Source organism: Rhinichthys klamathensis, unplaced genomic scaffold (assembly GCF_029890125.1).
Source record: "Rhinichthys klamathensis goyatoka isolate OS25496 unplaced genomic scaffold, OSU_Roscu_1.1 h1tg000078l_1, whole genome shotgun sequence".
In the NCBI taxonomy this organism is placed as follows: Eukaryota; Metazoa; Chordata; class Actinopteri; order Cypriniformes; family Leuciscidae; genus Rhinichthys; species Rhinichthys klamathensis.
The window spans coordinates 430,449-447,390 of NW_026606620.1; the positions used below are offsets into that span (position 1 = coordinate 430,449).

General features: G+C 42.2%; 1 protein-coding gene across 1 annotated transcript; it reads left to right on the plus strand.

The window, feature by feature from the left end:
* The first annotated feature begins 327 nt into the window (after positions 1-327).
* prrt4a (proline rich transmembrane protein 4a) lies at positions 328-15,778 on the plus strand. Its single transcript, XM_056251167.1, has 4 exons — positions 328-451; positions 2,041-2,831; positions 7,506-7,649; positions 13,572-15,778. Exons 2-4 carry the CDS (start codon positions 2,120-2,122, stop codon positions 15,479-15,481), a joined length of 2,766 nt encoding a protein of 921 aa, XP_056107142.1. The 5' UTR covers positions 328-451; positions 2,041-2,119; the 3' UTR covers positions 15,482-15,778.
* Positions 15,779-16,942: the final 1,164 nt, after the last annotated feature.

Below are 16,942 nucleotides of genomic sequence, written 5' to 3' on the forward strand. Positions count from 1 at the left end.
GACCTGCTCTAGTGCTCAGTGATGTAAGAGAAAGGAAGTCAAACACCTAACATGGCTAATCCAGCTCTGGAAACTAGAGATGCAGCTTAACTGTGTCAGAAGAGAGGGATCAGGCACCTGAAGAGAGAGAGAGAGAGAGAGAGAGAGAGAGAGAGAGAGAGAGAGAGAGAGAGAGAGAGAGAGAGAGAGAGAGAGAGAGAGAGAGAGAGAGAGAGAGAGAGAACAGAGATGGGATACTAAAAGGGGGTGTGTCAGGCAGCATGTGTGTGTCCATGTGAAAAGCAGAAAGATGAGTATGTGTGTGTGTGTGTGTGTGTGTGTGTGTTAAAGAGAGAGAGCACTAAAACACACAGGCGTGCGCAAGCACAGACAGAATCAAATCTTTCCGCAGCAGGACGACAGGGAGAGAGGGATTACTCCTGTTTAAGACTCTTCATCCATGCGTCCCGTGGTGAGCACAATTCTTCTAGCACATAAAGTTTATGTCTATGCATGTATGTGTATGTGAGTTCAGTTGTTCGGTGTGGAAATGTGTCACTGGATGCTGCTGCTGAAGAGAAGATGCATTAAACAGTGCTGCACTGGTTGGGAATGTAGACCAGCATCCCCCTCTTTCTCTCTTTCTATTGCTCAGATATTAATGATAAATTCTGCATCCACTCCAGGAGACAGATATAAGAGAAAATAGTCTTGAGAAATGAGTTCAAATGCAAAAAGGCAAGAAAAAGAAAAGGTGTGTGTGAGTTAAGAAGCAGAGTGTGCACTGCAGCAGCTATCAGATCATTTGACATAAATCTAATTTAATTGCAAACTGTTCGTCACAATATACATGCAATCTTAGTAATGAGGATTGATTAATATAGAAAGCATTAGTGTGTGTTTGGTTGCCGTCCTCTTCTGTGAGGTACAATTTATTTTTTTCTGAATTGGGTCACATGACTCGAGGGGATCGAGTTATAATTTGATGGTTTGTGAATTCAGAGCTCTGGCTGTAATTTGCCACTCAACACTCGACGTTAGCTTTGTGGCGCTGTTTGGGGGACAATAATATCTTATCACATATCAGGACCACACTGATTATCAAATGATGTCATACATTTAATAAAATTACAGATATAGACTGATAAACATATTGTGGACCCCTGATTTCAATAGTATTGGATTTTTATTGGGTATTTGAAAATTTATCAGGCCAATACTGGATATTTAAATCTTAACATAACACTATCCTCAACACTACCCCTTTTTGATATATCTATCTATATATCTCTATATGTAACCCCTCACTCAGGTCCTACTCGCCCCGCTCGCCCCTTGCCTACTCGCCCAGCATCAGTCGCTAGAGCACCTCTTGAGATTGGGGGAGTGAGGTTTACTTGCACAGCGACTACTAGCTGGCCCCCGTTACACTCACCCCCCTAAACCTCACTCCCATCCGGGTCACGCCCCCAATGTAACCCCTCACACAGGTCCTTCTCGCCCCGCTCTGCACGGGCTTTGAACCCAGTTCTCCGACGTGGGAGTCAGACGCTCTAACAAGGAGGCTAAAGACTGCAGCCTCTATATATATATATATATATATATATTGCAAAAAAGTAGAAGTAGAAGAAGAAATAATTTATAAATATAATATTTTTTGCCATGAAGTATAGATTTAGAATTATACATTTTTATTTTATTATTTTATTTATTTTATTATTTTGCAAAGAAGTGTAGACTTATAATAATTTATAAAACTTATAATTTTTTGCGATGAAGTATAGAGGTATCTAACTATGCATTTTTACTTTATCATTTTGTTTTATTTATTTCGCAAGGAAGTATAGATTTATAACACTTTATAAATATTGTAATTTTTTATTTTATCTTGCAAAGAATTATAGATGTATACTAATTTATACGTTTTTATTTTATTACTTTATTTTTCAAATAAGTATAGATTTTGAATATTGGTGCATGCCTATTTGAAATCACTTTCTGGTTGAATCCAGTGACCCAGCTGGTCTTATCTTGTGAATGTTTCTTTTTGTTTGTTTTCAGAACCTGCGCAGAATGTGAAAGTTAAAAGTAGACAGCCTGGTGACTTTGTGAGGTGTAACTTCTTCAGAGGAGCGTCAGCATGACCCCTCACAGCGAAGCTCTACTGCTGCTCTTCAGTTTCTCGCTGTGTGGTAGTCTGTATGCTGTATCTTTAAATAGAAATGAAAGAGCTTGGGCCAGCACTGACCCAGAGCCAGCCAGCAGCTCACTGTGGACGTTCCTACCGAGACAAATGGACATGACTACTCCAACCATCCTCAGTTTGTCCCCAAATGCACTACAATCAGAGAAGTCTAGCAGAGACCTTGAGGTGGACCCTATAGTTGAACAAAACCCCTATGTCACAATGGAGAATCGTGGTTTATCAAGACTTCCAGCCACAAGAACACCACTGATCAAATCTTTGACTTCCCCTAAGACTGGAATTCCTTCAGACATCCAGAACGATGAAGAGGGACCTGAAACGGAAGCATCTGATTGGCCAAATTTTAGTAAGCAAGGAAATACTGACCAATCACTTAAATCTTCTGCACTGGTAACACTGCAGCCTTTTCCTTCTCAGGCCTGGAGTACAGAGTCCAAGGCACCAAATGCTTGGAATACAGAGACACATACACCTCAGACTCATGCTGAAACAAGATTTCGCACCTACCAGACACTGTGGAAGTCCTCTAGTGCTACCCAAACACCATATGCCAGAGGAACCTTAGATGGTACCACTTTGCCAAGAGGGCTGATAGACTCTCTGTGGCCATCTGAAGAAACAAAGGATTTGACAGATGCTCCTACAGGTAATCCAATTAACGATACATCAAAGTCAACTCTCCATGTCACGACAGAACTTGATAGCATGTGAAAGTATATATTCATAAAATAAATTCAAGACAAAAGTATTTCAATGAACTGATTTTCTTTTTGTTAAGAAAGCCCCAACTTAGACCATGATCAATTTAATTGTTGGATCATAGGTTCATGCTGGTCTGGTGCTGATAACACAGCATAGCCATGCTTAGCTAAGTTAACTGGTGAAGCTAGAATGCTTAAGTAAAGCTGATATGTCATTTTCAACAACTAGTGTAGCTGAAAATAATATTAATAACTTACAGTGAGTCAGATGTTGATTCATTAAGCATTCTGTTGGATTCTGTTCAGTGAAGGATTTGTCAGACTGATTTGAACCGGTACCTCACCTTATTAAACCGGCTTATGAGTAATTTGTTCGGGAATAACACTATACTTGTAACACTTTATGTTTTGATTCACAAATCACAAAAAAGATCCGGCTCATTTGAGTGTTCGTGAATCAGACTCTGGTGACGCTGCATGCTTTGGAATTACTAAAAATAACCGGTTCATGAGAGTCATTTGTTTGTGAATCTGTGAATTGTGTATCAATAATAATCTTGTCACAGTTAAATTCGTCCACATTTAAATGCAGTTGCACGTTGATCTGCAATCGCAGGTCTTTCATGCAGAGAACCCTCCTCAAATTTACGCTGTATTCATTATAATGATGTCCACATTGTTATTGCAGATGAAATATAACACGGATAACATGAAATAATTTTTTTAATAATCAGGTTAAACTTTGATTAGTCACTCAAACCTTTATCTAAACCTCTCACCTTCGGTCACGCATATCCACCATGTTTTGTAGTTTTTTTACACATTTTTGTAGTTCCTCCTCCAAAGTGCAATGGGTTGTGGGCAATATTAGCCTAGAGTGTGCACGGATCCACACTTCGAAAATCGACAGGAAATAGTAGAACATCCGGGGACTTCTGGCATACTCTTTTCAACATATGCTTTGGGACACACTTATTTTAATCTCACATACTGTTTAGGATGGATAGTATTGAAATTGAGACGCAGGCATAGTGTCACGATCCACACACGGGAAACAGGGGTTAGATCCAAAAGCAGTATTTAATAGGGTAATCCGTACTCACAAACTAGTCCAGGCAAAGGTCAAATCCAAAAACAAGAAAACAAACAAGAACAGGCAAAAACAGGCTACCAGAAGTGGTGTGACAATATACAAGGACTCCGTAACAAACACTAAACAGGCAGGGTATTTATACACAGAACAAGACAATCATGATGGGGAACAGCTGAGTTCAATGAACAGTGATGAGCGCAGACAAGGATTGTGGGGAATGCAGTTCCAAACGTGAATGACACCGTGAGGAAAGAGGACCTCTAGTGGACACCAGGGAACATAAACCAGACACTGTGACATGACCCCCCCTCTACGGAGCGGCTACCAGACGCTCCAAGACAACTAACACACAACACAAGAGTTCAGGAGGGAGGTGGAATGGCGGAGGATCAGGGGGAGGGATGGTGGGCCAGGTCCATGTAGGGGAACAAAAACGGGAAATAACGATTTAGCCGGTGACCAGGGTGAAGCGGTCAGTTCATCCGGCTGCCCGGGCGAAGCGGTCAGTTCATCCGGCTGCCCGGGCGAAGCGGACAGTCCATCGGGTGGGCAGGGCGAAGCAGACGACCCCTCGGGCGGCCAGGGCGGTGAAGAACCCTCGGGCGGCCAGGGCGGTGAAGAACCCTCGGGCGGCCAGGGCGGTGAAGAACCCTCGGGCGGCCAGGGCGGTGAAGAACCCTCGGGCGGCCAGGGCGGTGAAGAACCCTCGGGCGGCCAGGGCGGTGAAGAACCCTCGGGCGGCCAGGGCGGTGAAGAACCCTCGGGCGGCCAGGGCGGTGAAGAACCCTCGGGCGGCCAGGGCGGTGAAGAACCCTCGGGCGGCCAGGGCGGTGAAGAACCCTCGGGCGGCCAGGGCGGTGAAGAACCCTCGGGCGGCCAGGGCGGTGAAGAACCCTCGGGCGGCCAGGGCGGTGAAGAACCCTCGGGCGGCCACGGCTCAGGAACAGACACTGGCTCCGGCTCAGGAACAGACACTGGCTCCGGCTCAGGAACAGACACTGGCTCCGGCTCAGGAACAGACACTGGCTCCGGCTCAGGAACAGACACTGGCTCCGGCTCAGGAACAGACACTGGCTCCGGCTCAGGAACAGACACTGGCTCCGGCTCAGGAACAGACACTGGCTCCGGCTCAGGAACAGACACTGGCTCCGGCTCAGGAACAGACACTGGCTCCGGCTCAGGAACAGACACTGGCTCCGGCTCAGGAACAGACACTGGCTCCGGCTCAGGAACAGACACTGGCTCCGGCTCAGGAACAGACACTGGCTCCGGCTCAGGAACAGACACTGGCTCCGGCTCAGGAACAGACACTGGCTCCGGCTCAGGAACAGACACTGGCTCCGGCTCAGGAACAGACACTGGCTCCGGCTCAGGAACAGACACTGGCTCCGGCTCAGGAACAGACACTGGCTCCGGCTCAGGAACAGACACTGGCTCCGGCTCAGGAACAGACACTGGCTCCGGCTCAGGAACAGACACTGGCTCCGGCTCAGGAACAGACACTGGCTCCGGCTCAGGAACAGACACTGGCTCCGGCTCAGGAACAGACACTGGCTCCGGCTCAGGAACAGACACTGGCTCCGGCTCAGGAACAGACACTGGCTCCGGCTCAGGAACAGACACTGGCTCCGGCTCTGGAACGGGCTCTGGAACGGGCTCCGGCTCTGGCTCTGGAACGGGCACTGGCTCTGGCTCTGGAACGGTCACTGGCTCCGCCTCCGGCTCTGGAACGGGCAACGGCTCTGGAATAGCAGACACGGGCATGTCCAGGATCCGAGCCAGACGCTCCAGGTGGTCCAGGTCCATGAAGACAGACGGAACGTGAACAGTCTCTGACTGGGCAGACGGGACGTGAACAGTCTCTGACTGGGCAGACGGGACGTGAACAGTCTCTGACTGGGCAGACGGGACGTGAACAGTCTCTGGCTGGGCAGACGTGACGTGAACAGTCTCTGGCTGGGCAGACGTGACGTGAACAGTCTCTGGCTGGGCAGACGTGACGTGAACAGTCTCTGGCTGGGCAGACGTGACGTGAACAGTCTCTGGCTGGGCAGACGTGACGTGAACAGTCTCTGGCTGGGCAGACGTGACGTGAACAGTAGACGTCTCTTTCTTCCTCCTCCTCCGCCTTCGGACCACCGGACTCGGGACCCCCGGATTTGGGACCACCGGACTCGGGACCACCGGAACTGGGACCACCGGACTCGTGACGGTGTCGGCATGGCGAGGCTCCAATACATCCCACTGACTCCGATGCTCAAGGTATCTGGTAAAACTCCAAAAGTCCAAGACTTCCAGACCCTTCATTTCCCACCCCGGCAATGGGTCATCAAGACAGGTATTAAAAATGTCCTTTAATGCTGCCTCACTGTATCCCATTCCCCTCGAGAGCGTCCAAAATGACTGGGCAATGCAACCCACCGGCAGGCATTGCTGACGAAAGCTCATCAAATTTTGGACACGGCCCCTCCTCTCTTTCTCCGTGGTAGGAGGGAGGATACGGAACCCCATCATGCTGGATCTCTTTGGGACGGAGTCCTTCTGTCACGATCCACACACGGGAAACAGGGGTTAGATCCAAAAGCAGTATTTAATAGGGTAATCCGTACTCACAAACTAGTCCAGGCAAAGGTCAAATCCAAAAGTCAATCCGAAAACAAACAAGAACAGGCAAAAACAGGCTACCAGAAGTGGTGTGACAATATACAAGGACTCCGTAACAAACACTAAACAGGCAGGGTATTTATACACAGAACAAGACAATCATGATGGGGAACAGCTGAGTTCAATGAACAGTGATGAGCGCAGACAAGGATTGTGGGGAATGCAGTTCCAAACGTGAGTGACACCTTGAGGAAAGAGGACCTCTAGTGGACACCAGGGAACATAAACCAGACACTGTGACACATAGTCTTTGATTCACTACAAAGAATTGTCTCTTAAGAGTCATTTGTGTGTGAATCAGACTACGTCTTCAAGGACTTCTTGTCATTATTTGCGGTTCAATGTACATGGTCTTTTTACTGCATCACTTTTAATTAAGACAGTAAATTCACTTTTACTCAGGTATCTTAGCGGATCAACGGCGCTGCAGAAAAATGATTGAATAGAATGGGGAAATTCTGTAATAAAGGGATATTGGTATCATTGCACTTCTACTGCATTTATTTGGTAATGCTGTATTGGCATAAAAATGTCTGTAATGTCTGCATTAATGGTGCATCCACTTTTTCCTCAAGCTGCAGTAAAAAAATCAGTATTCCAGCAGCGAACAAGCCGTTCATCACTGCAGATGTGAGTGGGATACAAGCCCTCTAGTGACTCATTGGGAAACTGAATGCAATTTACAGTTTTTTTTTTTAAGCTATTGAAATGAAAGTTTAGCTGAAGTTAATGGGTAAAAAATTAGAACAACAGCAGGTTAAATGAAATGAAAAATGGTACGATAACTTTTGAGCTAGCATTAGCTCTCAGTTCCTCTTGTCTTTTTAAAGAACAGGTTTCTAATCTTTTCTTTCTCTTCCAGACAGTCTGACAAAGCTGACTCTCAATATGACAAGATCTGACCCTGAAAGAGAGGAACGTGAGAGTCTTGACCAAATGAAAGAGGAACAAAATAGCCAATCGACCACCACAGTGATCAAGGTCACTGAAACCTATCCTAAAGCAGGTACTGAAGCCTTCATTGTTAGAATGACCTCTATTCTAACACATTATATTTTACTGGTGGTGAGCAGAGCACAATGGCTTTCCAGTGCTTTACACAGCTTCTGAATTTACATAATATATAAGGCTCAAGGTCTTCAGTATGGTCCTTTATCTGGGTTCATTATTATTGCATATAACCTGTTTCATCATTTTAGCCTCTTATGAGGCTATTCTTTTTAGACTGCACGCAAAAACAAACATACAATGTGGTACTTTGTGGTACTGATTCACACACAAATTACTCTTATGACGCAATTCTTTTTGGTGAATAAAAATAAAAAAATTCAAGGAAAAGTCACAGCTTTCTCATAATATAATATAATATAATATAATTAACAGCAAAAACTGATTTCAACATTGATATTAATAAGAAATGTTTCTTGAGCACCAAATCAGCATATTAGAATGATTTCTGAAGGATCAGAGACACTGAAGACCGGAGTAATTGCTGCTAATTCAGATTTGCTCTCACAGGAATAAATTACATTTTAAAATATTCAAATAAATAAAAAGTTGTAATAATGTTTCACAATATTACTGTTTTTACTGTATATTTGATCAAATAAATGCAGCCTTGGAAAGCATAAGATACTACTTTCAAAAACATGAATACATAAAATACAATTAATTAATATCATTAATATTTAGAATTGTATACTGACTAGGTATGGACATTGGCTAACTTTTTCTAGGTAAATAAAGCCTTAAATGACAATTTGTTTACGTGACTGAAACAAATTTTCATGAGAAAATTACAAAAATATCGTCCTGTGAACAAAGGTCAATCATTCAATCTTTAGAGGGGAAAGTTAAGCCAGACCCTCTGACCTTAATTAACACATGCTAAAGGACAAATGCCGACTCAGAGTTTCAGCCCCAGTGTATTCTGGATCATTACTAGTGTACCTTTTTTTTTACTGGTATTCTATATTTAATCAATTAACCCTGCAATAAACAACATAGTGCCTTTTGATCAACAATAAGCGCATGATATTTGTAAAAATAAAAATTATAAAAATTAGATAGAAGCACACACTTGAGAAGCCCCTTCTTCTCATTTCCATGCAGGCATATTTATCTGATGTAATGTCATGAAAGTGTGTCAGTTTCTAGTTTTTGAATAGTCTCACTCATGAGAACGGCAACAGGGTCAATGCCCTCTTATCTGTGCCGTGAATGTGTGTCAGGGATGAAGTGTGTGACCCGTTTACAACAGCCTACTTCCACATCTCCCCTAGCTAATTAACAGTCATTGTTTTATATACTTAATGGTGTATTTTCTTATATTAATGCTTAAAGCCTTTCATACTGGAGTATTCTACTTACCTGTTTTATATTTTTAGATTTGTATGCTTCGAGATACAGGATTCTCTACATCAGTGTGTGGTTTGTTGTTCTGTGTTTTCTCTGTGGTTTAAATACCTCTTGTGTTGTTTCAAGTGTACGGAGCCCCTAAAGGGACGTGGTGGTGGAATTTTTTTTAGGATGGGAGATTTTTTTTTTTTTCAATCTTTTGCGTTCCCTCGCAAAACTTTTGCGTTCCCCCGAGAAACTTTGCGTTCCCTCGCAAAACTTTTGCGTTCCCTCGCAAAGATATTTGCGTTCCCACGCAAAATGTTTGCGTTCCCTCGCAAAGTTATTTGCGTTCCCACGCAAAAGTTTTGCGTTCCCTCGCAAAGATATTTGCGTTCCCACGCAAAACCTGTTGGCAGCTCGGACAGACACTTCCTGTTTAATGTCCCGCTGGCAGTGTTTCAGAGCTCCGACGTTAATGGAGCGTTTCATAGTGTTTGAACTTGGACTCAAATATAAAGAAATGCGGTCAGTGCTTAACTCAATGTGTTCAGTGAAGTTGGCAATATATTCACATGCTATTCGAACTTCCCGGATCAATATTCTTGAGCTAAACGTTGTTAACCCTTTGATGCACAACATGGGTCTAAATAGACCCGACTGAGTTTTAATTTTCTATATCTTTGCAAGAAATTAATTTCATCATTCAGTATTCCAGGTATTCCTCAATTAACTTGTTTTTGATCATCACAAATCCTTATTTTTATTTTTACTTTCTTACTTTTTGAATAAAAATAGTTTTTGTATCAAAACCCTTCTAATGCGCAACATGGGTCTAAAAAGACCCGTATTCATTTCCTATGTTATTTCAGTGATGGCTGAGTGTTTTCTTTGCTGAATCTTTAAAATATATGTATTTTATCATTTGTTATTCCATGTATTCATTAAATATCTTGTTTTTGATTTCCACAAATCATTATGTTTATGTTTCCTTTCTTACTTTATAAACAAACACAGTTTTTGTATTTCTACATCAATTTTACATACATGGGTCTAAAATGACCCGTATTCATTTCCTATGTTATTTCAGTCATGGCTGAGTGTTTTCTTTGCTGAATCTTTAAAATATATGTATTTTATCATTTGTTATTCCATGTATTCATTAAATATCTTGTTTTTGATTTCCACAAATCATTATGTTTATGTTTCCTTTCTTACTTTATAAACAAACACAGTTTTTGTATTTCTACATCAATTTTACATACATGGGTCTAAAATGACCCGTATTCATTTCCTATGTTATTTCAGTCATGGCTGAGTGTTTCTTTGCTGAATCTTTAAAATATATGCATTTTATCATTTGTTATTCCAGATATTCATTAAATATTGATATTTATGTTTTCTTTCTTACTTTATATACAAACAGAGTTTTTGTATTTCTACATACATTTTACATACATGGGTCAAAAATGACCCATATAGAAACCTTTGATATTTGCACATATTTGCAAGTAGGAACATATTTACTGCATAAATACTATTACTATGGTATTATTACATAATACTATTCACCTGCCACACATTTCACAATTCAACACTGCTGCTTTTGTATATTTGATGCAAGTCTTATTTTATTTTAACCACAGAAAATATTTGATATTTTGTAAAAGATAACTGGACATAATATTTGAATATTAGGCTATGGTTACTTGACCACGAAATCCTAGTGAGAAATTACTTGTGAGAAAGAGAAACATATCCAATACTATTAGCTAGCTAGCTGTCGACATATTCTATTCTAGCTAGCTAATGTTAGCTACACTAAAAAAAGATGGGTTTTTAAAGGGGAACTCAGCAACTCTAGCTATTTCTTCGCTGATTTTCACTTTTGTTGTCGCATGTTTTCTCAACGAGCTCCCCCTACAGCTGTGGGATGTATATTTCACAACAATGTTGTAAAAAAACTCACTTGCGGCCCCTCCTCCCCCTTTCTACCGCTGCTCATGAGCATTTGTTATTATCGGAGCCGGCCAACTTTATCGTGTGGAGCTATACCGAGGTGGGTAATACATCATACACATTGAGGGCGGCGTGTGTGTTTATGTCGAATTGCCATAAAGCATTTTGTGTTTCTCGCTCGTTCTCGCTTCTCACAAGACTTCCTGTTTCCAACTTACTGGGACGTTAGTCCCCATGTTGCAAGGTTGGTTTTCCGCCTAGGAACGTTGGGGGGAGCAGGGAAAGTCACCATTTTCACCAGAACAATTATTAAACCATCCAAATGATTTCTAAACGGTTTCATTAAGTTGAAATAGTTGCCAAATGCCCCTTTAAAGCTTATTTACATGTAATAGGCCTAAAAGTTCTATTAAGAACCGTATAGTCTTGAATAAGCCATTATGCTGAAATGGTTCGATGTGTTAAGAGTTTAGGGTCCTTTTTTCCCCGCCTTTTGATTTTAAAATCTGTAACTGTCAAAGCCACCTGAAATAACATAGGAAATGAATACAGTCATTTTAGACCCGTGTATGTAAAATTGATGTAGAAATAAAAACTGTGTTTGTTTATAAAGTAAGAAAGAAAAAATAAACATAATGATTTGTGGAAATCAAAAACAAGATATTTAATCAATACCTGGAATAACAAATGATAAAATACATATATTTTAAAGATTCAGCAAAGAAACACTAAGCCATGATTGAAATAACATAGGAAATGAATACGGGTCATTTTAGACCCATGTATGTAAAATTGATGTAGAAATACAAAAACTGTGTTTGTTTATAAAGTAAGAAAGGAAACATAAACATAATGATTTGTGGAAATCAAAAACAAGATATTTAATCAATACCTGGAATAACAAATGATAAAATGCATATATTTTAAAGATTCAGCAAAGAAACATTCAGCCATGACTGAAATAACATAGGAAATGAATACGGGTCTTTTTAGACCCATGTTGCGCATTAGAAGGGGTATCCATAGCTTGCGCATCAAAGGGTTAAAACACAAACGACACCTATTTACAATCACAGTAACCTAGACAACGAGATACAACCCAATTCTCCTCAAAACGAGCTTTATAATATATAAATGGATCTCTATGAGCACGCAGGCGGCTGAGTCCGAAGGGACCATCTACAAAGTGCAATATAACCCCAAAAACGACTACAGCATCAACTCATAGTCAAAAATATAAAAATAGTCATTAACTTCAATGTTACAAACCACCCAATTCAGTTTACACATCAATGGTAAACTCACTGGTCATACTGCACTGCTTCTGCACATTTTATATTATAGGCCTATATAAAAAAATATTTAATAACTTCACTGTAACACAACAAATTTAGTTCACACATCAGTGCTCTAATGTTGGTTATACAACACTTAGTTTGGGAAGTAATTGCACATAAAAAAATAAGTAGGCCTATTCTTTACACAAATTATATTGGTAGGCTACTGTACGCAGCTAACATAATAGTTACAACCATAGCATTTGCATTATATTTGCTTACTGAATTTGATGGCATTACACTGTAGCCTATAACAGTGTGAAGTTACTGAATATTTTTTCTAAAAAGGGTAAAGTTATTGGAACTGAATTTGGTGACAGTAGCCTACATTGTATCACAGTGAAGCTATTGAATATGTTAAATCATATAAAATGTGCAGAAGGGTTTTGGGATTTGCACTTTGCAGACGGTCCCTTATTCGGACTTGTCTCGCCGGTTAAAGACATTTATATTATAAAGCTCGTTTTGAGGAGAATTGGGTTGTATCTCGTTGTCTAGGTTACTGTGATTGTAAATAGGTGTCGTTTGTGTTTTAACAACGTTTAGCTCAAGAATATTGATCCGGGAAGTTCGAATAGCATGTGAATATATTGCCAACTTCACTGAACACATTGAGTTAAGCACTGACCGCATTTCTTTATATTAGAGTCCAAGTTCAAACACTATGAAACGCTCCATTAACGTCGGAGCTCTGAAACACTGCCAGCGGGACATGCAGGAAGTGTCTGTCCGAGCTGCCAACAGGTTTTGCGTGGGAACGCAAATATCTTTGCGAGGGAACGCAAAACTTTTGCGTGGGAACGCAAATAACTTTGCGAGGGAACGCAAACATTTTGCGTGGGAACGCAAATATCTTTGCGAGGGAACGCAAAAGTTTTGCGAGGGAACGCAAAGTTTCTCGGGGGAACGCAAAAGTTTTGCGAGGGAACGCAAAAGATTGAAAAAAAAAAAATCTCCCATCCTAAAAAGATTTCCACCACCACGTCCCTTTAGGGGCTCCGTACAAGTGTAACTTTTTTATATGCGGTAAAAAAAAAAAAAAAAAAAAAAAAAAATGCATAAGCTGCTTGTGGAGAACATTAGCTTTGTGTTTTGTGAATATAACCTCATGAGTGCATAAACAGACGTTAAAGCTGGATTACCTTGACAGACTAAATTTTTTACTATAACTAAGTTATAATATGAATATTGTATCATCTATATTGTTTTGCACATTCATTTTTTTTGTCACTTGAAAAGTTGAAATATAATATACACTAAATGCATCTTAAACTAAACTTTATGTTGTATTTCAGCATCTCCAGGTGGCGACTGGCGTGAGTCTTCAACACTTCCGGAGTGCAACCTGTTTGGCATTGGGATCTGTCAGTCACCTGACTCTTCGAAGAATCATGCTTCAACTAACAAAACTCTGTCCACGTCACCTCCTGTTTATGAAACCACACCCTCTGGTGTCATAACCCCAGCTCTCGAAGCCCTGACTCCGCCTCTGTTAGTCCCTCTACTGACTGACTGGAATGCTGCAATAGCAACGTGGGGCCTGGCCTGGGAGTTACAGGTATACGGCCTCAGCTGCGTATTCTCGCTTGTGGCTGTGCTGTCTGTGCTCAGCCTGATGTGTTTGCCATTGCGCTGGCCCTCTGGATGTGCCCATTTCAGCCTCCTCCACCTTCTCCAGCTACTGACAGGTTCCAGCCGAGCTCTGTGGCTCCTCTACGATCCATACGGCCAAAAAGAGCGCCTTCCCGTTGTCTGGGCACGACTGCTTCACGAAGCTGCCTATCCCTGTTTAACAGCATCTTTTGGCCTACTGCTGCTACTGCTAACTGCTCGCTCCTGTACCCAGCTACTTTCCCAGAACACCCTGCAGCGCAGCACCTGCCTGTTGGCTGCCCTAGTGCTGCTGCACATAGCGATAGTGATGGCTTCCATGGCAATACTGCAACTTTTTCCCACCCTGCAAGTTGTGCCTCTATTACCGCCTGCAGCTTTCGTCTTGATGTCCTCTCTCCTGTCATTCACGTACCTGCTTCTGTACTGCTGCGCCCGGCCAGACATCAAGCACATTTACCGGCTGAACGAGAGCTCTCCTGAGCGGCCATCGTGCCACGCAAGTAGGTGTCCATTTACAGAGGCACAGATGTGGGAAAGGGCAGCCAGGGCTGGGGTGTTCTCTGCCCTCTTTCTCTTAGCATGCAGCAGTCTCCGACTCTATGCCATGCTCAACGCAGGAGGGCTAACCAGTGGGGTCATGGTTGGCCTGATGCCCTGGCCCTGGTGGGGATTCCAGCTCAGCTGCCGAGTGTGTGAAACAGGGGTATGTCTCACCCTCGCTCTTGTAATCACTCACCCCCTTCTGTGTTGCGGAGTGCCCCGTTCCAAACCTGGTGGCTGCAGCTGGTTCTTTAAAAAGCAACCTACAGAAGGAACCACATTGGGAAAACCCATCTTCTCAAGTCGGTGTGGCTGGTCACTACGGCCCGCCGAGAAGCTGGGGTTGTGTGAGGGAATAATACGGCGGGAAAGTGAAAGCGTGCCACTCTACACCTTGGTGGAGCTTCCGCACAGCGAATCTGATGGTTTAGACCTCCACTATCCCAGCAGCCCTCAGCAAGTGTCTTCCACACAACTTTCCCACACCGCAAAGAAGAGCAAAGAATCACATGCGTCCTCATTTGCCAGCTTGGACGCGGACTCCACAGCAGACCTTCGGCCCCCTTCACCCATCGACCTGCGACGAAGCATCGACGAGGCCTTGAACAGCGAGGCCCTGTTCCAGCATAGCCTGTTCGGCTCCTCCAGGCTCTCTCTTAGCACACGCGGACCCCCGGATGGACAACCCTGTCGGGGAATCTCCACTGACCCTAGCTTATACCGCACTGCCTCCTGTGGGGATGTGGACCCCGCTACTGTACCCAACCGACCCAGGCAATGGAGCACTATATCTGGAAGGCCAGCTCAGGTCTCGGTCCATTGCAGTGGGTTAAACTCAGCACAGCAGTCTCAGAGCAGCCTACGCAGGGACTCTCAGTCTGGGCAGCAACTCCACAGACGATACACAGTCTTGGGATCTACATCCTCCAGAGGGAGCGTGGATGTGGAGACAACTTCTCATGTTGATGAGCTTGCCGTTCAGGCTGAATTCGTCAACGTCTGCAGGCAGATAGATGCACTCAGCATCAGCAGTGATACGATCGACCTATAGGGGAAGAAGTCTCTGGATGTACTAACCCAACACCCTTAAGTAATTTCAGCCCTAACTACTCCAATGTGCAGAACTATTCTTAAAATAGATGCTGAGAGGAAATTTCTGTTTTAGGAGACATGGCATGGACAAAACGACAAACAGCAACCACTGAAAGACGTTCTTTCTTTATCAATGTGAGAAACTCCCTGAAACCCACATCCCATATTTGACAAATCACATATAATCTTGTTGAAATTGCTTGACTTGATCAAAAGACTTTACCTTTCAGCAATAAAGCTAGCACTTACGAACATGTTTTATGATCTTATGAGTCTTTGGCTTTGCTATTACAGCATGGATCACCTAAACACTCATTTGGCAACGTTACTACTGTATAGAGACACATTCTTATAGAACTCATTTGCATTTCATTGCAACACTATCATAACACACTTATTTGTGGCAGCTTTATTACTTGGGTAACATTTTGTTCTGGAATGAGGCCTACGTGTTCTGGTCGAGCATATACTTATGGGAAAGATGTCATTAGCAAAAGGCAGTGTGAAGATAACAATGAAAAACAGAAAAATCTCTGCAGTTTCATTTGAAATACTAAATGCCAATTAGTTATTTCGTTATTTATGTCACATAATCTTATTGAAATAATGTTTATCTGCAAATTCACATGCAGCATATTGCATATTGTGGCTATGTTCGGAATAGCATGCTAGTATAAGGCTTGCGTTGTTTCTGCAGTATGTGAATTTTCTGTACTATGGATAAAATAAAGGTCATGTGACAACAATGTAGCAGAGCCTACTACAGAAATATTTTTTTGCTGTATAATGCATATCTTTCACATATATAACCTGCCCAGTATGGCGCAATATGCTAGTAGTCCATTTTGAACATAGCCTCCGTCTTTACAAAATAAAGTGCTTCAGAAAGATCTACCCAGTACCCATTATTCCTCAGACATATTGGTGCAAAGACACTGCCCTCTGTTGGCTGTGGATGTGTAATAACATGAAGTTGTGACAGCTTATTTCTTTTCCGTATGTTTTAGTGCACATCTTTGTGATTGACAGCAGGAGCTCAACAAATGACTAAACAGACAGAGCTGCAGCTTATATTCTCTAAGATCGTTTTTGTTTTTTTTGTGCAAATATTTAAGATATGATTTTTCTCTCTGTGCTTAGTAAATGACCCAGTGGCTGCTTCTCCTAAATGACAATTAAGTTTTCTGAATTACATTTCTCATTATGCTTCTGTCTTCTTAAAAGTGTATGCAATTTAAATATAAAAATGTTGTTAAACATATTTAAGCAAAGGAGACTGAAACTGATACTACAGGAACAAAATAATAAACACAGTTTATAAAACTCATTCTTTATTATTTAAACTGTATTATATTCAGAATTACAACACAACAGTCTTCAAACTACAAAATGGAGCCCATATTTGAAAGTGTCACTTTCA